This window comes from Ceratotherium simum, chromosome 5 (assembly GCF_057802395.1).
Source record: "Ceratotherium simum simum isolate JZ-2026a chromosome 5, ASM5780239v1, whole genome shotgun sequence".
NCBI classification, from domain to species: domain Eukaryota; kingdom Metazoa; phylum Chordata; class Mammalia; order Perissodactyla; family Rhinocerotidae; genus Ceratotherium; species Ceratotherium simum.
In genome coordinates this window covers 58132846-58154618 of record NC_141904.1, presented here as the reverse complement: position 1 = coordinate 58154618, position 21773 = coordinate 58132846, and the positions used below count along the sequence as shown (strand labels likewise).

At 36.5% G+C, this 21773-nt stretch overlaps 1 protein-coding gene across 16 annotated transcripts in view; it reads right to left on the bottom strand.

Moving 5' to 3' along the window:
• SLMAP (sarcolemma associated protein) overlaps positions 1-21773 on the bottom strand; it is a 157318-nt gene that overhangs the window by 25965 nt on the left and 109580 nt on the right. For all 16 annotated transcript variants that reach the window (XM_087431213.1, XM_014793200.2, XM_087431217.1 and 13 more), the window contains 3 exons: positions 12847-12906; positions 7311-7391; positions 6965-7024 (listed from right to left, as the gene is read on the bottom strand). In XM_087431213.1, the coding sequence (XP_087287339.1) occupies positions 6965-7024; positions 7311-7391; positions 12847-12906 (201 nt within the window). The remainder of the gene's footprint in view (positions 1-6964; positions 7025-7310; positions 7392-12846; positions 12907-21773) is intronic.

Below are 21773 nucleotides of genomic sequence, written 5' to 3'. Positions count from 1 at the left end.
TCTATAGCAATCATCCTCGTTCAGCTTCTCAATGATTACCTAAGCCTCCTAACTGATTGCTTTACCTCCAGCCTCTACCTACTCCAATTCATTCAACAAATCTCCCAAAAGTACAAGTCTGATCATATCATTTCTGTGCTCAGAAGTCACTGAATTCTGCCAAAATAATCACCCCAACTTATAAAAACCACTCAAATGATTATGTGAACAAACTTTAATTATACTTGTCAAACCCAACCCATATTATCTAGCTTGTGGTTTTTAATGTTTCCTTTGTCTGAGAAGGTATCTCAATCTTCTCATAATCCTACCCATTTAAAAAATATATCTATATAATCTCTAAAAGAACTAAAAACAAAAAATTAAGTAATAACTGTAATACTATTATCACATTGAAAATAATGAGCAATTCCTTAATATCAAGTGTCCAGTCAGTATTAAAATTCTCCCACTGACTGAAATTTCTTTTATAGTTGAATTGCTTGAATGAAGATCTAAACAAGGTTCACACATTGCATATGGCTGACACATCTCTTACATCTCTTTTCATTTATAGGATCCTCCACTCTTTGTTTTTTTTCTCCCAAACCTTGCAATTGACTTGAAGAATCTGAGTCACGAGTCCTACAAAATTTTCCACATTCTGGATTTTGCTGTTGTAACCCCACCACATCATTTGGAATATGCCCTAGTTCTTCATATGTCCTGCAAGTTGGCAGTTGGATCTAGAATCTTGACCAGACTCAGGTTCAGTTTTTTGTCACTGCATGTCATATGTGGTATGACATACTTTCAAGGTCATTTCAAATGATACTTCTATGAAGCTCAAGCTGCCTGTCCTCCCCATCTTCCAAGATAAACAAAAAGAAACAAATAAAAAATCTGGACATTCTTTCTCCTTTCTTTGACTCCTAATGGCAACAGACACCAAGAAGCAGCTTATCATCTGTCCCTCTCCTATCACCAATTTGACTAGAAACTCCTCAAACCCCAAGGACAGTCTTATCAGCCTTTGAAACCACTGGAGTCCCTGGCATTGTTCCCTCAATAGAGCAAATTTGCATTAGATGCTACTTGGACTGAATTCCAGTTTTCTTTTTACCTTTTTGAAACACGATTTCAAGCATATAAAAACCTGTGGCTTGAGCCACAGCTTTATTTCTCTTTCAAAAGTGGCATAAATTGGTTGAAAATAATATTTCAGGATAAAGATATCCATCATCATTTTATTTACATCTCATGGTGAGTGTTTGACCTACTTTAGATTATTCTCGGGCCGGCCCCGTGGCTTAGCGGCTAAGTGCGCGCACTCCGCTGCTGGCGGCCTGGGTTCGGATCCCGGGCGCGCACAGAGGAACCGCTTCTCTGGCCATGCTGAGGCCGTGTCCCACATACAGCAACTAGAAGGATGTGCAACTATGACATACAACTATCTACTGGGGCTTTGGGGGAAAAATAAATTAAAAAAAAAAAAAAAAGATCATTCTCCTAATCCCAGATGACTAACTTGAAGGGTAGCACACTATAATTCTAAATAAAGATTGGCTGTTTTTTAAAAGGGAAAGAATAAAATTTGAAACTAATGGTTCAAGAAGTCAGGCAGAGGGTTTCAATGAGAAAATAAGGGGTTATTTTCTACAGCTCTCAAGATTAACACTGTGGTCTAATAATTTATACTCTTCATTTAGGAGAAAAATTGTCAGCCTACTGAACCTAATTATACAGATTACAAAGCATAACTACATATAATCAAGCATAACTCAAATGTTTCTAATAAGTGCCAGTAATACATTATTTTTAAGAATTTATACAACTCTTATAAAAGAAAAACAATGGATTAAACAACCATTTACGGCTATGATGACTGTTTCTTGGAAACTTCTAAAATATGTCTGCCTCTAATGGGTGATTTTTCTTTACATCTAATCATTGACTAACTATTGACAGTCTGTTCTTAAAATCAAGCTGCAAAATCTTTCAAGAGATGTTGATAAAGATGCTATTTCATTAATAAAAGCTGGCAATCATGTAGAAATGTGAAGAAAGTTTTGGGGTTCTGTTTTTGTCATATTAACTTAAAGCAAGGTTAGGGAAACTGATTCATCTTCAATGGCACCCCAAGCAATTACTAGCAGCATTCATCCTCCTTCCACATGCACTTCGTATTTTCTAGTCTCTTTCTCTCCCACAACTTCCCCCTTTTATTCCTTCTTCCTTGAGTCTGATTCCCCAGTCTATGTCGTGGGCACTTTTACAGACACAATTTAGCCTTCCCGTGGTACTCAAGGATTAAAAAAAATTTTTCCCTGACATCTGGCAAAGTAAACAAACAAATAAATACATTATCACTTGGAAAAGATCCACCACCACCAACTGCTTCTCCCTAAAAGATAAAGTAGGAGGGCCGGCCCCGTGGCGTAGCTGTTAAGTGTGTGCACTCCGCTGCTGGCGGCCCGGGGTTCAGATCCTGGGCGCACACCAACGCACCACTTGTCAGGCCATGCTGTGGCGGCGTCCCACATAAAGTGGAGGAAGATGGGCACGGATGTTAGCTCAGGGCCAGTCTTCCTCAGCAAAAAGAGGACGATTGGCATGGATGTTATCTAAAAAAAGATAAAGTAGAAAATCTTTTTTTGGAATCCACCAGAAAACTTTTAGAAGTAATAAACGAATATGGTAAAGTTGCAGGATACAAAATCAACATACAAAAATCAGTTGCATTTCTGTACACTAACAACGAAGTAGCAGAAAGAGAAATTAAGAATACCATCCCATTTACAATCGCAACAAAAAGAATTAAATACCTAGGAATAAACTTAACCAAAGAGGTGAAAGATCTGTACACCGAAAACTATAAAACATTTCTGAAAGAAATTGAAGAAGACACAAAGAAATGGAAAGATATTCCGTGCTCTTGGATTGGAAGAATTAACATAGTTAAGATGTCCATACTTCCTAAAGCCATCTATAGATTCAATGCAATCCCTATCAAAGTTCCAACAACATTTTTTACAGAAATAGAACAAAGAATCCTAAAATTTATATGGAACAACAAAAGACCCCGAATAGCTAAAGGAATCCTGAGAAAAAAGAACAAAGCTGGAGGTATCACACTCCCTGATTTCAAAATATACTACAAAGCTATAGTAACTAAAACAGCATGGTACTGGCACAAAAACAGACACACAGATCAATGGAATAGAATCGAAAGCCCAGAAATAAACCCACACATCTATGGACAGCTAATCTTTGACAAAGGAGCCAAGAACATACAATGGGGAAAAGAAAGTCTCTTCAACAAATGGTGTTGGGAAAACTGGATAGCCATATGCAAAAAATGAAAGTAGACTCTTACCTTACACCATACACAAAAATTAACTCCAAATGGATTAAAGACTTGAATGTAAGACCTGAAACTGTGAAAGTTCTAGAAGAAAACATAGGCAGTACGCTCTTCGACATCAGTCTTAGCAACATCTTTTCAAACACCACATCTGACCGGGCAAGAGAAACAATAGAAAAAATAAACAAATGGGACTACATCAAACTAAAAAGCTTCTGCACAGCAAAGGAAACCATCAACAAAACGAAAAGACAACCTAACAATTGGGAGAAGATATTTGCAAACCATACATCTGATAAGGGCTTAATCTCCAAAATATATAAAGAACTCATGCATCTCAACAACAAAAAAACTACCAACCCAATTAAAAATGGGCAAAAGACCTGAACAGACATTTCTCCAAAGAAGATATACAGATGGCCAACAGACACATGAAAAGATGTTCAAAATCACTAACTATCAGGGAAATGCAAATCAAAACTACAATGAGATATCACCTCACGCCCGTCAGAATGGCTATAATTAACAAGACAGGAAACAACATGTGTTGGAGAGGTTGTGGAGAGAAGGGAACTCTCATACACTGCTGGTGGGAGTGCAAACTGGTGCAGCCACTATGGAAAACAGTATGGAGATTCCTCAAAAATCAACGATAGAACTACCATATGATCCAGCTATTCCACTGTTGGGTATTTATCCAAAGAACTCGAAACACCAATTTGCAAAGGTACATGCACCCCTGTGTTCATTGCAGCCTTATTCATGATAGCCAAGACTTGGAAGCAACCTAAGTGCCCATCAAGGGACGAATGGATAAAAAGCTGTGGTATATATACACAATGGAATACTACTCAGCCATAAGAAACGATGAAATCCAGCCATTTGTGACAACATGGATGGACATTGAGGGCATGATGCAAAGTGAAATAAGTCAGAGGGAGAAGGTCAAATACCGTATGATTTCCTTCATTAAGTAGTAGATAATAACAACAATAAACAAACACATAGGGACAGAGATTGGATTGGTGGTTACCAGAGGGGAAGGGGGGAAGGAGGAGGGTGAAAGGGATAATTGGGTACATGTGTGTGGTGATGGGTTGTAATTAGTATTTTGGTGGTGAACATGATGTAATCTATGCAGAAATAGAAGTACAATGATGTACACCTGAAATTTTTACAATGTTATAAACACCAATGTTACTGCAATAAACAAAAAAAAAAAAAAAAAAAAGAAAATCTTTTTTTGAACCCCACAATCTTATTCAATTACTGAAAAGTTACCCTTTAACGGATAGTTCTGCTTTTATCAATCACCATCATCATTCTTATTATCAGTGTCTTCATTATGGTGCTTAACATGTTATGTTCCCAACACCATGGTAAGTGATCTACATGAATTATTTCATTTAATCCTCACAATAATGAAGTCAGTTTTCCCCAATCTGACAAATGAAAAAAACTGAAGCACAGAGGGGTTAAGCAATTTGCTCAAGGTCATATTACAAGTAAATGGCAGAGCTGGGACTGAACCCAGAGCTCTTTGACTCTTAGCTTCTTGGTTAGAGTGTGTTACTTTCCTAAAGCTCTTGTGGTTTTTATAACTTTGATGTAAGAGGTCTATTATTAATTCATTCAATAAATGTCTGAGTTTTACTGAACATCTGGCATTGTGGTACGCAATGGGATAAAAATAAAATCTAAGACAGACTGACACAAAATCACAAAAGCACTAATAACAGTTGAAGATAATTAACACAATCATAAATGCTGCTTATAAATCAATCTGAACTTGGCTGCTAAAAAGATTTCTGAGAGATTTCTATAGTAAAAAAACCCGTAAGAACAGCTACTTTTGTATTATAGGTGTTCACTACTTAAGCACCTCCCCTCTTATTTCTCTGTGTTCTCACAAAGGTCCAGGAGTTCTGACTTTTTTTTCAGTATCAGTAACAACATATGTAGTAACAGTATTGCATTTCTGAGAAGAATCAGAAATGCTCCAAGATGAGCTTTCTGGACTGTGCAAATACTAACTTAGATTTATTATTACGACACTGGAAAAAAGCATGCCTCATCAACACCAAAGGTCATCTGAGAGGAGAGCAGATCACTAAGAGTGCTGGAAATTATGATCATACTTGAAGATAGGCTGGCAATTGGTTGCCTGGGCCAGTATTCCTCAGGGCTTCTCTTAGAACTCAATCAAAGGTGGCTCTGAGCCATGAGAGCTTCAGTATCCGTGAGGAAGAAAAGAGAAGGCCAGGATGCCCAGACCAAGGAACTCTAAGAGAATCTGGGTAATCTCTTCATTAACCAACCCCAATCCCATCATTGTACAACTAAGCCAGCAGCAGGGTCATGTAGGGTGAAACTAAGGCTTCCTTATATAATCCAAAGCTCAGGGTCTGGACTAGAAGATCCCCTAATAGACCAGCCAGAAGCACTGGAATTTCTACACAGAGAAACTTCCACAGGCTGCTTTTGCTGCCGATTCGAGAGCTGCCTGGTGTTAGTTAGTCCACTGCTACCAGCACGTTTAAGCCACTGGGCTGAACTTACATGTCAACTTTTCTGTGTACAATTAGGTAATATAAAAGAGACTAAATGCTGACAATCACAAATTTACCAATAAGTCACCCAAGGCACTTTATTTTAAAAACACTTTTATAAATGCTCATTTATTTCCTACCCATTTCATTCTAAACAAGCAAACATCAAGAAATAAATGTACTTCAAGGGGCCGGCCTCATGGCTTAGCAGTTAAGTGCGTGCGCTCCGCTACTGGCGACCGGGGTTCGGATCCCGGGCGCACACCGACGCTCTGCTTCTCTGGCCATGCTGAGGCTGCATCCCACATACAGCAACTAGAAGGATGTGCAACTATGACATACAACTATCCACTGGGGCTTTGGGGAGAAAAAGGGAAAAAAAGGAGGAGGATGGGCAATAGATGTTAGCTCAGAGCCGGTCTTCCTCAGCAAAAAGAGGAGGATTAGCACGGATGTTAGCTCAGGGCTGATCTTCCTCACAAAAAAAAAAAAAAAAAAAAGAAAGAAATGTACTTCTTATTCAGAAGTGAGACAAGTGAAAGAGTTTATTATATGTACTGCTTATCTTAGCCCCACCCAAAATTTCTGGAAGAGTGTCCTAAGAACCTAAGGATATTTATTGGAGGATGAGGACCAGAAAATGAGGAAATTTACAACTGCTACCATATGGTAACAGAGCAAACAGGCAGTTCTTTCAAGAAAGTTAATATTTTAACCTTTTTCTAATTTATGTTAAAAGTGGTAATGAGTTTCTATCAGAGACATGAAGGTAAACACAAAAAAAACCACAGCTGCATTTCACATTCTACCACTTACCGCTTTGCCCTTCATAACCTTGATTGATCCAAATTATTTTACAATTTAAATTTTTTGTTTGAAGCATTGGCACCAAAACCAACATTTTAAATTTTAGTTCCTGCTACCTTACAGAACCTGTTATACAATAAAAATATACACAAAAGTTAATCCTTTAACTAAACTTAAAACTTCACATAATACATGGAATTGATTTTGTGGCAAAGAGTGAATCTGATGCCCTGGTTTAAAATGTCATAAAAATACGTTAAAGTACCTTTTAATAGGGACACTTTAGCAAGGGGTTCATTTAGGTCTTGCTCATCCATTTGGGCGTCTACAGAGGGGGAAAAAAAGATAATTAAAAACAGTAGTCAGCTCTATCAGCAAACTATCATTATCAAAATAAGTAACTGAAATTTATACAGCTATTGTATTTGGATAGTTGAAAGTAGTTTTAACAATATATCCAAGATTCAAGGAAGTGACTTGATAAATGGAAGCATTGTTTTTTTCCCCAAACACAAACTTTGAAATCTCCACTCACATTAACCTGCATACCGAAACTGCTCCATTGGTAATAATAACATCTGCAGATTTATAAACATTAGGTTAAAACTCACCTGTAGTGTCGTCACTACTTTTTTCCTTGCTTGGACTCAGAGTATCTGATAAATCTGATTCCTTTGCTCTTGCCTGGCTTTCTACCAAGAAAAAAATAAAAGTAGAACCTCATTATAATTAAATAGCTTATATCAATAAAACTGCTTCAGGCTATGCGTGCTCTAAATGTACTGGTGTGCAAAATACTTTTAAAATTAACTGAAGTCACTGAATCTCTTACTTCTGCACCACTCTAGTCCAAAATGGAATGCTGGCTATTACACGTAGCTTATATTAAATTATAATGTGGACTGTGTCTGCTGTGCAGAGGACTGGGGCTTTTAATCAAGGCTGTCCACTGGCCAACTGGAAAGAAAAACGAAGCAAGCTTTGCTAAAGTATTCACAGAACTGTAACAAATATAGCAAAATTCCCAGGGCCATGGGTACATTGTATGAAGATGATGAAAGAAAATGGCTCTATTACATAAAAACACAAATTAGGTTGCCTTAGTAATATTTATACTCATAATAAAACTCTAAAAAAATAAATCACATGTGCAACTATGACATACAACTATCTCCTGGGGCTTTGGGGGGGAAAAAAAAGGAGGAGGATTGGCAATAGATGTTAGCTCAGAGCTGGTCTTCCTCAGCAAAAAGAGGAGGATTAGCATGGACGTTAGCTCAGGGCTGATCTTCCTCACAAAAAAAAAAATAAAATAAATAAATCACAATTATTTGTTATAAAAGTAACATTTAAAACAAGAAAATTAACAGCCTTTTACATCTAAAGAAAATATAACTATACCTGAACCATACTGAGAAAAACTTAAAAAAAGTTTTGAAATTATTTGCAAGTGGTGTGCTGCCTGGTCCAATGAAGACATCCTCGGCCTAGTTTTCAACGAACTGCTCTCAAAAATATTAACTATAGGGGCCGGTGGCACAAGCGGTTAAGTGTGCGCGCTCCGCTGCGGCAGCCCGGGGTTCGCCGGTTCAGATCCCAAGTGCACACCGACGCACTGCTTGTCAAGCCATGCCGTGGCGGCGTCCCATATAAAGTGGAGGAAGATGGGCATGGATGTTAGCCCAGGGCCAGTCTTCCTCAGCAAAAAAAAAAAAGGAGGAGGATTGGCAGATGTTAGCTCAGGGCAGATCTTCCCCACACACACACAAAAATATATATATATTATATTAACTATAAGTCTAACAATTTATTAAGGATGACTGGCAATTAATTAGGCCCTAGATCTTCATCTGTAATGGCACATCTGTGTATACTACGGCATGCACTAGGATAGCATTTACAGAGATGGTTATTTCTCTGACCACAATCCTATAGTTATCTCCCCATTCTCCACGAGGCCTCAGCCAAGATTTACATCTCAGAATTTAGCCATACTCTGGTCCTTGCATTAATTCCCACATGAGCTCTGTCTCAGTCAGGCCAGCCTCTTTACAGGGCTGAGGCACGCCAGCTCATTAGGGCCTGCAATTCTTTGCTTGAGTTTATATTTCCCTAAACTCAACGTTCATTCTCCCTACTTGGCCTATTCATTCTGTAAGATACAGCTTAAGCCCCATCACCTCTAAGGAAGTCTTCATTTCTCCAGCATGCTGCTCCTTTTTATTGCATCTTCTCTGAGTCGTGTGTTTTTGCAATTAATCATGTTCTATTTTATATCATTCTGTGTCTATATATCTTATTTCCTTAGTGAGATTATAAATTCACTAAGCATATGATTATTTTTTATAATGCTCTGCATTTGGTTGTACTGTTTGTGGTAATTTGTATGAAAATTTTAAATAGGCATATCCACTTCTAGTACTTTTCCTAAGGAAATAATAGACTACATACAGCATACATAAGGATGTTCATTGCAACATTGTTCATTATGGAAAATATTCAAGATATATTCATTACTATTAAGTAAAAATAAAGTCTGTTAAAGAATAGTATGTATAATATGACCCCATTTAGACTGAAAGTAGCTATACATTTAGCTATGAATTTTTAGTTATATATATTTATTCAAGTCTAGAAGGATCTACAACAGAGTTACCAATGGTCTTTTTTGGAGGTAGGGACATGGCAGACCTTTACTTTCTAACTTCACATAGTCATACATTATTTGAAAAATTATAGTGAATATAATTATAATCAACTGTGTTATAAACAACTAAATCAAGAGATATTTTCCATTTTGAAAGTAATCAGAAACATATCTAAAACCATTACTGTCAAAATATCTAGTACAATATTAAAATATAACTTGTTATGGCTATTCCATGTAAGAACACCCCTAGAATTTGTGGCTTAACTTGTAAAATGGGTGATGGATTACAAGAAGCCTTTTGCTTCTTTTCTCAGTGCCATTTCTAGTCAAAAGCGAACTGCTGAGAGACAGGGCGCTTATATTAGAAGTGAAGTCACCGACCACAGAGGCCCATGGGAATCCAATCTATGACCTCTGGTGCATTCATTCTGAACGTTGTAGTTTTGATCACAAAGTTACAGTCTCAAATAAGGCAGGCTAATACATCTAATCTATAAATAGATAGAAAAGGAACCACTCTGGGGGAATGGAAAAGAAAACAAAAATGACTCTCTTCTGATTTTAATATTCTTGGCAATTTTATGATCAAGATACTGAGATAAACCAAGAGAAATATATTTTCAAAAGTATTCTTATGGCTTAGAACAAAATTTTATTTTATATTTAGAGTATTAGCCAGGAAGGTAAAACTGCCTTAAAGGTGGGACCAAATCTACCATTAAGATCTTAACAAGAATATAAGTTCCACGAGGGCAGGGATTTTTGTCTGTTTTGTTAACAGCTATATCCTCATTGCACAGAACAGTGCACAGCATATAGTAGGTGGTCCAAAAAAAGGATGATTGAAGGGACAAACCTACTTTGAGTAAGAAGGCAAGATTTTAGCAAGTCAAGTCATGATCCATCATTGTTGTGTCCTGATACTACAGTTATTATATGAAGGCAAACCAAATCTATTCAAGAATGAAACACAGGACCCAACAAATGAGTGGCAGAGTATCTACTTCTTTTCAAAACATCTATTCCTCAGTTATGAAGCAGCACCCAACTTTCTAGTATTAAAAAGTGATTACCGGTTGATTTTCTCTGCAGTACTTAATCATTAAGAGGCATACCAATAGTATACAGAAGGAAATAGAAGAATAGCTACCGTCAATATCAAAATGTTCCCAAACTCAGAAATCTACAACAAGGTGACTATTTTCACTGTATCTTTGAGTAGACATAACGATGGATGGGCAAAACAAACATACTGGCCATAGACCACTTCCTACACCACTGGAAACACTACTTGCAAAGAAAGCAAGGTTAAAAATCAAGAAGGCAAAGGAGAACTAACATTTGTTGGACACCAAAACAGTGCTTCCTGCTTTATAAGCAATATTTCATTAGATTCCCACAAAAGCCTGCAAGTTCAATATTGTCAATCCCATTCTACAAATGAGGAAACAGGTTTAAAGAGCTAAAGAAAGTTGCTTGAGGGCACATAGCTAGTTAGTGGTAGAACCTGGAGTTGAAACCAGCTGTTTTCTTTCCACTTCCATCCCTAAAGCTATTGCAAACATATAATGACTGCAAGTTGAGTTAGGGCTTTAACAGAAAGCATATGCAACCTATGATTACATTTTGCATTAGGTAAACTATCTGAAGGAAATATTAAGACTTGTAAACGCTGGTAATTGGCAATTTCTAGTAATATTTTCAATGCAGAAAAGAAAATTCTATAAAAAACATCACCAATGAAAGCATTTAAAAAATAAGACAATTCAGCCAAATCCAAAAGAAAATGTTTTACAGCCAGATATAAAGCATTTAAAATGTAACTTATTTCAGCCATCTAGTTTGTTGCAAGGAGTAGTGTACCTCTGCATGTTAACTGTGAGAAGTGCTAGTAAAATTGTAGCGCTAGTAAAAGTGCCAGTTGACTGCAGATAGAAAAATGTCTGGGTATATAAAACTTGTATCTGGATTATCATTCTTAAAGGATGTATTTACTTGCATGGACTTACGTGTTATAATTTATTTAATAAATGCCCTTATTATTGGACACTTATGTTTTCCTCATTTTCCTTTTAAAACAACACTGAAACAAATACCCTTGCGTATTTGTCCAGTTTGTTCCTTAAGATAGAAACCCAGAAGTGGAACTGCTGGATCAAAAAAGCATGTTCTTTAAAGCTTTCAATACATATTTTATAGCCAGGTTTCAAAAGGAGATCAGTAAGATTGCACAAATCTTTTTCAATAATGACATCACATAATTCCAAGCAAATATATTCTAATTCAGAATGCATTAAATAGAAGCACTAAGATACTTTAATTAAAGAAGCACTGATTTTTTTTCTAAGGCTTCACTTCGACTTCAAAGTGTTGGCTTTTCAACCAACTAATCTGAATAGGTATTTAGGTGGGGAGGTAAAAGCTATTTTAAAGTCTGTTCTCATCTCACTTTAATAAGATGAAATAAACTGCCATCTGTACTAAAAATAGTTCACTGCTCTGAAACTCAATGCCTGTTTGCCAGAACAATATTAGTGATGCATATTCTATGCATTCTTTCCCCAAATATGGCATCTGCCATGCACAAAACTCAGAATGGAAGCCCCAGATATTTGAAATAACACTATCCTTTTAAATATTTTTAAAAGCCAAATGGCACCAGTTACTGTCACAAAACAGAATGTGCTGAAGTTGAGTAGTCCAAACTTCTTTCACTCATTGTTTTAACCGACCAAAATGATTGCGAATCTAGTTTTAAATTTTACACTCATATGTTCTGATGAAAGTCCTAGAATGATAATGAGCATATCCCACCAAATTTATTTGCCCCATTTCCCTATGCATTAAAGTGACTTGACAATATGATGCTTTAAAATCCATTTTTCTTCTATAAATCTGATAATTGTAGCAGAAAAGAATAGAATAAACTACTTCAGACAATTACAGGACTGACTATTCATTATAAAATATAAGAAGATTCTACATAATCACTTTTGTTTAAATCAAATTAAGATGCCAATAATTAAGAAAATATTAAATATCATAAGGAATGTTAAAGGTACAATAACCAAAAAAATGGAACTGTAAGTATTTTTCACCTGTTGTTTCAAAAAAGATTTACATTGTGTTGGATCAAAATTTTGAGATCAAAGCTGAAAATAATGCTGGAAGTGAGACAGACAGATTGTAACAAATCTTTAATACCTAAAAACAAATCTAAGCATTTAAAAACACATACACATACCCATTTAAAAAGAAACTTTCCAATTAAGATATCCTTCTTAAAACAAAACTCCAACTATTTTATATTATTATCTGATACTGGATTGCCATTTTGTAAGCTATAAGAAATACACTGATGAAATAAATACTATCAATAGTATTTACAGAAATAAAATAAAATACTATGACCTTGGAAAAGTACACTAACCTTCATTATCCAAAGGAGCTGTCAAAACCCACAGAAAAATCCCACAGAAAACCCACAAAAAACGAACCTTTTGAAAGCTTTGTTTCTTCTACCACTTTGGTTAGATGACCCTCGACGATCAGCCTCTCTGCCAAAGAAAATAAACATTAGTATCCAAGCCCAAACCGAGTAGCATTTCCCTGAGCGGGGCAGTGTAACACATTCCATGACCAAATTTAAAGATGATAACATTACTCCCATGACTAGGCTTGAACAAAAACTTGAACCTGAAAGAGGAACTAAGAGAATTCGAACTATCATATAGCAATCAGGTTAATGCAGAAATCTGGGGGTAGGGACACAATTTGCCTTTTATTTTCATTAGTTTTCATGTTATTTAAAAAGCCTAGATCTTTTTTAAAAGGACTCAGAACAAAGCAAGCCACTCTTTCAAAATCAAGGATATTAAGTTGAAATAAAGGAAGTCTGAGAAGGTATTTTATATAAATAAAGAAGTAATACAAATTATGTTATATCAATAGTTTACTTTTCCCTATTCATACAATTCAGCCTATATGACATGTTTCAGTGAAATGAATCATTTTAGAAGAGCTAATTGTTTTTAAAAATTTTAAAGATATTTCTGTTTTGTTTTATGGGGGCTTCTCTGTAAATGTATAATGTAGCTTCTTTATAATTTATTTAAAGTCCGATTTTCATACTCTGCATTTCACTGAGAAAGACATCTATTCTGTATATCCCCTTGTTTAATCCTGACATACAGGTCTCCTTCAATTTACACTTTTGCAGTATGTGAAATAATTTCTCTATTCTTTCACCCTTCAACCTACTGCAACTTGGTCTACACCCACATTCAACCACTGAAACTGTTCCAAGATCACGATAACCTATCTGCCAAAGCCCATGGCTCCTTTTAATAATGTTCATTTCATATAGGATCTTTGCAGTATGTGGCACTGTTTGCCCCTGCCTCCTTAAAAAAATATTTTTAAGTCAAAGTAATAGATTTCAATAATTTTAAAAGGCATTAGTCTTACAAGATGTATAATGTAAGCTGTCCTATCCAGCCTCTGTCCTACTCCACTGCATTCCTGAAATTCAATTCCTAGAAGCAACAACTTTTAATTTTTAGCCATTTCTTCTGGTATTTACATTTATATTTCTAAATAATATATCGCTATTTCTCTTTTCCATTTTAGACATTATTTATTGATAATCTCCTATAGATGATTAAGCTCTCATACCCTACTATCACCCTCATAAGAGTTACATTTTGTCCATCTATAATCAGTATTTATATTATGACTATTATAATATAGTCATATAATATGCTATGATTATATTACTCTTCATGCATAACATTTAGTATTTTTGGAGCTTAAAATGCCTTGTTTTGTTTTGCTAATTTTTTATATATCTATCTCAAAGAGCCCAAGTTCTCACAGAACCATAAAATTCTCCATATTAACATATCAAACGTATCAAGTAATCTATCATACTATATATCCCTGTCCCTCCCTTTCCCCAGCCCTTTAATCGTCCTGCTCCAGTCTGGACTATATCCTGTGCAAAATCCTCTGCCTCCAGATTCCAGATTCCAAATCTTCCTCTTCCTGTTTTACTCCCTTGTTTTAGAGTAACACATCCTCTGATAATTACCTGAAAAGGAGTGGACAGAAGGTAAAGCTTTGTGACTTTGTTCCTCTGAAAACGTTAGTATTCTACCCTTACATTTGACTGATGGTTTGACTAGATACACAATTCTATACGAAATAATTCTCCTTCAGAATTTTGAAAGCACTGTTCCACTGTCTTCTAGCTTCAAACTGGAAGGTGAGTCTAATGCCAGTCTGAGTCCTGCTCCTCAGTATGCACAGTAGAGACTTCTTGTGCTCAGCAATGCCTGGTTTGCCTGTCCTTTCTGGGCACCTGGGAGGACTGCATGTTCCAACTCCCTAGGCACCGAGGAAGGTCTATACGACTGGTTGTAGCCACAGACAAAGCATCTAAGAGAGAGAAGGAGCTTTCTACACTTCTCTCTGCCCCTACTCTAGAAATCATGTGTTGCAATGGCAACATCCTAAGATGATAAAGCTCCCATTAGCCAGAGTGTTCTCCCTCACCAAGGACACGTAGCATGAGTGAAAAATAAATGTTTGTTAAATTATGCCATTAAAATTTTAGGGTTTATTCATTGCTAGGTTATAATTTAGTTTATTATGACTAATAAGTATGAGAGCCTTTGTTTCTCTCTGGCAATTTTCAGAATCTTCTCTTTATTCCTGGTGTTCTTAAATTTTATATACCTCAGTATATGGTCTATTTTTTTTAAATTGCAGTTAAATTCACATAACATGAAATAATCATTTTAAAGTGAAAAATTCAGTGGCATTTAGTACATTCACAATGTTAGGAAACCACCATCTCCATCTATTCCAAAACATTTTCATCCTTCCAAAAGGAAACCTCATACTCACTAAGAATTTACTTCCCATCCTGTCTTCCCAGTCCCAGCCATCACTCCTCTGCTTTCTGTCACTATGAATTCCTATTCTGGATATTTCATATAAATAGAATCATACAATATGTGACTTTTTGTGTCTGGCTTAGTGTGTGGTCTTTTAAAATACATTGTATTAAGCATTCAGTGCATCCTTTCAGTTTAGAAGCTCATATCTTCAATTCTGGGGAATTATCTTGTATTCTGTTTCATTGATAAATTCTCTTTTCTCACTCCTCTTCTTCCATTGTCTCCTTTCCCATACTCTGGAAATCTTATTATTCAGATGTTAGATCTCTAGGATCAATTCTCTAATTTTCTTAAATTTGCCCTCTTTTTTTCCTTAAAAACAAAATGAAACAAAAAAAACCCCTCTTGTCTTTTTTGTTATATTTTCTGGAATATTTCCTCTACTTTCTCTTCTAATCCTTCTACTGGTTTAATTTTTTAAAAAACATCTAGTATTTATATTTCTAGTGTTCAAGAATTCTGCTTGCACTCTGCTCCTTTTTAAAAATAGCATCTTTATCTTGTTTCATCCATGAAACATCTTATCTTCCTGAAGAAATTAATCATACTTTTTAAAAAAACTTCTTCTGCTTCTTGTATTCTTCCTGTTTCTTCTCTAGTCACATTTTCTGTTTGCTTTTTATTTGTTTTGATCTCTGTCTTTCTCAGCAGAGAATTTCTTCAAAAGTCTGGTGATCTTGGCTGTCTCTTCATATTTAAGGGTGAGGCAATACAAAGCTGACAAAGTTCTGTGTGGATGAACAGTACTTGTTATCTGCTGGGCTGTACAGTGGCAGTTTGTTGGGAGACATTCAAATGTCAGTATCAGTAAGTATTTTCTCTTGGTCTGATCAGTTTTCCAGGGTAGAATCTTCTAACTTCCTTTCTGGGGAGTATAAACCTGGTGACCAGCCTTCTGACTTGGTACACAGACTTTCACTTAATTCTCCCACACCTTTTTTTCGGTAAGATGCTCATACCCCACCCTCAGCCATGTCTAAACTACCCCAGTCTAGAGACTCTCCATTTCAGCCTCCAGAGAGCAAATGTCCAGTCTTTTTGCCGGAGGAAAGAGACACTTGTCTGTCTGCATGGACTGGGGAAAAAAAATGAAGGTCAAACAATTCCTTATATAAACTCTCAATCTTGCTTTTAGCACCACCCTGCACTCTTGCCCTGCCTGAGAGGTACTAAATGCCTCTGATACCCGAGCCACAGTTTTAACTTGCTTTTTTTTTTTTTGCTTCCTTCACACCACCTCCCCCTTGCAGGCCCTTAAAAAAGAAAGAATGAAAACCCAAATCTCTTCCCACTCAAATATCTGTTTTACATCTTCCAAAATTTTGTTGACATCTATTATCTGCTGTAATCTCCATTCCCATTCTCTTTGTCCTTGTGATCTCATGCCTTTTATAATCTTTTACTATGAATGGGTCCATTTACTATATTTAATCAAAAGTTTATTGCCTCCCTCTAACACTCTTTTCCTTTGACTTCTAGGATACCACTCATTCCTACTTCTTTTATGTGCTTGCCTGTTCCTTCCTTCTCAGCCGTTCATTGGCTTTCCTTTCTTCTGAGTGTGATCTAATATGTGTGCTACAACTTGAGAGCAAAAACCAAACAATCTGATTAAGAAAGGGGCGAAAAGAGCTGGCCCCGGTTTGGTTCCTGGGCATGGACCTACACCACTTGTCGGCAGCCATGCTGTGGCAGCAACCCACATACAAAATAGAGGAAGATTGGCACTAACGTTAGCTCAGGGCGAATATTCCTCAAGCAAAAAGAGGAAGATTGGTAACAGATGTTAGCTCAGGGCAAACCTTCCTCAGGAAAAAAAAAACGGGCAGAAGATCTGAATAGACATTTTCCCAAGGAAGACATACAGATGGACAACAAGTACATGAAAAGATGCTCAACATCACTAATCATCAGGGGAATGTAAATCAAAACCACACCGAAATACCACTTCACACCTGTTAGAAGAGGTATTATCAAAGATAGGAAATAACAAGTGTTAGTAAGAATGTGGAGAAAAGAGAACCCTTGTACACTGGTGGCAGGAAAGTAAACTGATGCAGCCACTATGGAAAACAGTATGGAGGTTCCTAAAAAAATTAAAAACAGAACTACCATATCATCCAGCAATTCCACTTCTGGGTATTTATCTGAAGAAAATGAAAGCACTAACTTGAAAAGATATACGCACCTCCATGTTTACGGCCGCGTTATTTACCAAGATATGGAAACAACCTAAGTGTCTCTCAATGGGTGAATGGATAAAGAAATTGTGGAATATATATACAATGGAATATTATTTAGCCATAAAAAAGAATGAAATCTTGCCAGTTGCAACAACATGGATGGACCTTGAGGGCATTAGGCTAAGGGAAATAGACAGAGAAAGACAAATACTGTATGCTTTCTCTTATATGTGGAATCTAAAATATATATATATATATATATTTATATACACATAAAAATCAAAAAACTAAGCTCACAGAAGAAGAGAAGAGATTGGTGGTTGCCAGAGGCAGAGGGCGGGCAAAATGTAGAACACAAAAGCGATATGTAAAAGAACTGAAAGATTTGACCTCAAATAAATGAAAATTTTCTGTATGATCAAACTCACCATAAACAAAGGTAAAGGGCAAGTGGCAGACATGGAGAAAATATTTTAAAAACAAATAACAGATAAACTGGCTGACCCCGTGGCTTAGCAGTTAAGTGCGGGTGCTCTGCGACTGGCGGCCTGGTTCAGATCCCAGGCGCACACCGACACACCGCTTCTCCGGCCACGCTGAGGCCGCATCCCACATACAGCAACTAGAAGGATGTGCAACTATGACATACAACTATCTACTGGGACTTTGGGGGAAAAAAAGGAGGAGGATTGGCAATAGATGTTAGCTCAGAGCCAGTCTTCCTCAGGAAAAAGAGGAGGATTAGCACGGATGTTAGCTCAGGGCTGATCTTCCTCACAAAAAAACAAAACAAAAACAAAAACAACAGATAAACTCATTCATTCACTGAACAGTTAATTAGGGGTTGCCTACTATGTGCCAGACACTGTCCTAGGTGCTGGAAATATTAGAATGAACAAATGACAAAATCCCTGCCCTCCTAGTTCTTACATTCTAACGCAGCAGGGAGGGACAGGCAATAAAGAAATAAGCGAATAGTATGTCAGATGGTGGTTATGGAGAAAAATAAAACAGGGAAGGAGGAAAGAGAATAGGGGGAAGGCAAGCAAAGATGTGAAGCCCTCCAAAAATGTATAAGAAAAAGTCAAACAGCAATAGAAAAAGGGGCAAAGAACAGCAACATAGAATTCACAGACCAACAAATGCAAATTCCAGTAAACATGTGAAACTCATGGTCTACTCACTGAAACAATGCCATGGTATTATTTGCCCATTAGGTTTGCAAACACTCAGTATTGGGAGGGGTAGGTAAATGAGTAATCTAGTGTCCTTTTGGTGGGAATCCAAACTGGTATCATTTTTTTAGAGGGCAATTTGGCAGGACCTTTCCAAATGTTGAAAGTGCATGTCCTTTGACCCACAACCCTTCTGTGTATCACTCTGGAAAGAGAAAGACTTATACAAAGATTTCCAATCCAGCATTGTCTGTACTGGGGTGGGGGTGGGGGAACAGAATACAAAATTTTTATAGTTCTACCAAGCCAAAAAAAAAAAAAAAAGGTTAGTCTTCAAGATCTCTGTCAACAACAACAACAAAATTTCTTTTTTAATGGCATTAACTACCTACTACACTTGAATAATTTCTCAATGTTGATACCTAAATCCAGCTCTCTCTCTTAGGTCCCAGAATCCTATTGGTTAACAACTTCTCAGACATCTTCATCCAGAAATCCAGGGGAACTTAATCTCACCATGTCTAAAACTGAATTTATCTTCTCTTCCTTTCTCCTAGATGGGTTTGGTATCTCTCCTCTCCTCTTCCATAGCTCTTCATTCATATCTCTATTATGCTATACTGCAACTATCTATGTCTACCTTTCCCAACGTAATATGAACTCTTTGAGGAATATACTCATTCCTTCAAATATTTACTATGCACCAGTTACAGTGCTGGGCATTCCTCACACATTACCAAGATAAATGTGACAAATCTAGGAATTTAGTGTCTAGTGAAAGCAGGTAGGTATCTTAATTTAATTCCCAACACAGTTCTGACACATAATACAGATTCCACAAATGCTTGTTACATGAATATAGCAAATAATAAAATAAAATAAACACAGACTTTTTTTTGTCTTTCTTTTTTCTCTCTTTTTTTTTTTGTGAGGAAGATCGGCCCTGAGCTAACATCTGCCAATCCTCCTCTTTTTCCTGAGGAAGACAGGCCCTGGGCTAACATCCACGCCCATCATTCCTCTACTTTATATGGGATGCCGCCACAGCATGGCTCGACAAGCGGTGCGTCGGTGCGCGCCCAGGATCCGAATCAGCGAACCCCGGGCTGCCACAGCGGAACACGCGCACTTAACCGCTTGCGCCACCGGGCTGGCCCCTATAAACACAGACTTTGAAAGCCATTCCAACCTTTTTCTAGTATGTTAAAAATCTAAGAACGGCCTTGCTTAAAAAATTATAAATACACATTAGAAGTAATTTATTGCTCAAAACTCTCTCACCCTTAGAACAAAAGCTGAAATCCCTACCATGACCTACAAGGTCTAGATGATCTAGTCCAGGAGTCAGCCAACTACAGCCCTGCAGGGCCAAATCCAGCCTGCTGCCTGTTTGGTAAACAAAGTTTTATAGGAACACAGCCAGGTCCAATCATTTACATATCGTCCATGGCTGCTTTCCACTATAATGGCAGAGTTTAGTAGTTGCAACAGAGACCTTACAGCCTGCAAAGCCTAAAATATTTACTATCTGGCCCTTTATTTTTTTTTAAAAAGGCATTTTTATTGTTCTAAAACTCCAATTTCAGAAGCACCTTGGGTTTTTACAGTTTCTCTCTATCTCACACAGTCTTTCTCCAGATACATGTACAACTCACTCAGCTTAGTCCAAAATCTGTTCAAATCCCCATGACTACCTTTGTCACTCCCTATCGCCTTATATTCTTTTATTTTTCTTTAGTGGACTTATCACTACCTGACATACTATTTACTAGTTTATTAGTTTTTGTCTCCTCAAGAAAATGTAAACACCATGAAGGCAGAGTTTTCTTTGTCTTGTTCATTTCTATACCCCCAACAGCTAAAATAATGCCTGACATGTACATTGTAGATGCGTAAGAAATATTTGCTGAATGAATGCATTGAGTCTCTGTTTTTAAAGGGATAAAACTTGGAAAAAGTAATTTGAACGTTTTCCTCGTTCTAAAAACTAAGGATTAAATATATGTAAAAAGTTTTGAACAGTACTAGTATACAAGTGCCCAATAATAATTACCTGCTGCTATTATCACTATTGAAATTATTGAAGATTATATTATCAAATCTGGTTAATCATTAGTGGCCTGTGATTAAAGAATTAAGGAAAAGAATATTGTTTTTTAAAAAGTTTCTGATCACTGTTTCTCAAACTTGGGGTAGAGACCTCAATTCTTGAGAGTACTAAAAGTCAGAGACATCTCAGAGACCCAAAAGAGAACTTCCATGTAATGATAATTGCAGGTCTTGAAAGAGCTATTTGCCTTGGCACAACTGAAAGATAAAGTAGAGGATTTTCTTTCTTTTTTAAAACTCCCTCTTTTTGAGGGATACTGTAGAGAGATAATTATTCATCTGTCCCTACCTTAAAACCATATTTATTCATTGTGAAAAATAACACTCAGAAAGGGGCATAAAACACAAAGGTGCAAGTTAATAAATTTTTTTAAAGCAAATATCCTTATGACTACAGCCCAAGTTCAGAAATAGAACCTAATCACCACTCCCTGAAGCCTTCCACATTCTCCTTTCCAATCAAAACTCCATCAAGGTAACTACTACCTTAACCTTTGTGGTATTTAATTTCTTGCATTTCTTTACAATCAAGCTACCTAAATACACATGACTAAATAATTTAATATAATTTTAGTGGTTTTGAATTTTATATAAATAGAATACTAAAGGATGTACTCTTTTGTATCAGGCCTCTTTTATCCAATATACCTCAGTGTATTTATCCATTTGACTACTGCAGGTCTTTTGGGTTATTTCCAGTTTTGAACTACTGTAAATAATGCTGCTGCAAACATTCTTAAATTTGTACCTCATATATATGTGTAGGCATTTCTGTATAGAACCTACCAAACAGTAGTAATGATGGGTATAATAAGTTTGACAACATTTGAGAACCATCACCTAAGCACTTAGTTTTGTCCGAAAACATACAATGGAGTTGCAAAAACTGTCAAATCTTGTCAAAGACTGAATAAGAACAGAACCAAGTTTATTTCCTGGTTAATAAAAATAAATTACGTACTAACTATATTACCACGTGGCACAAAATAAAAATGAG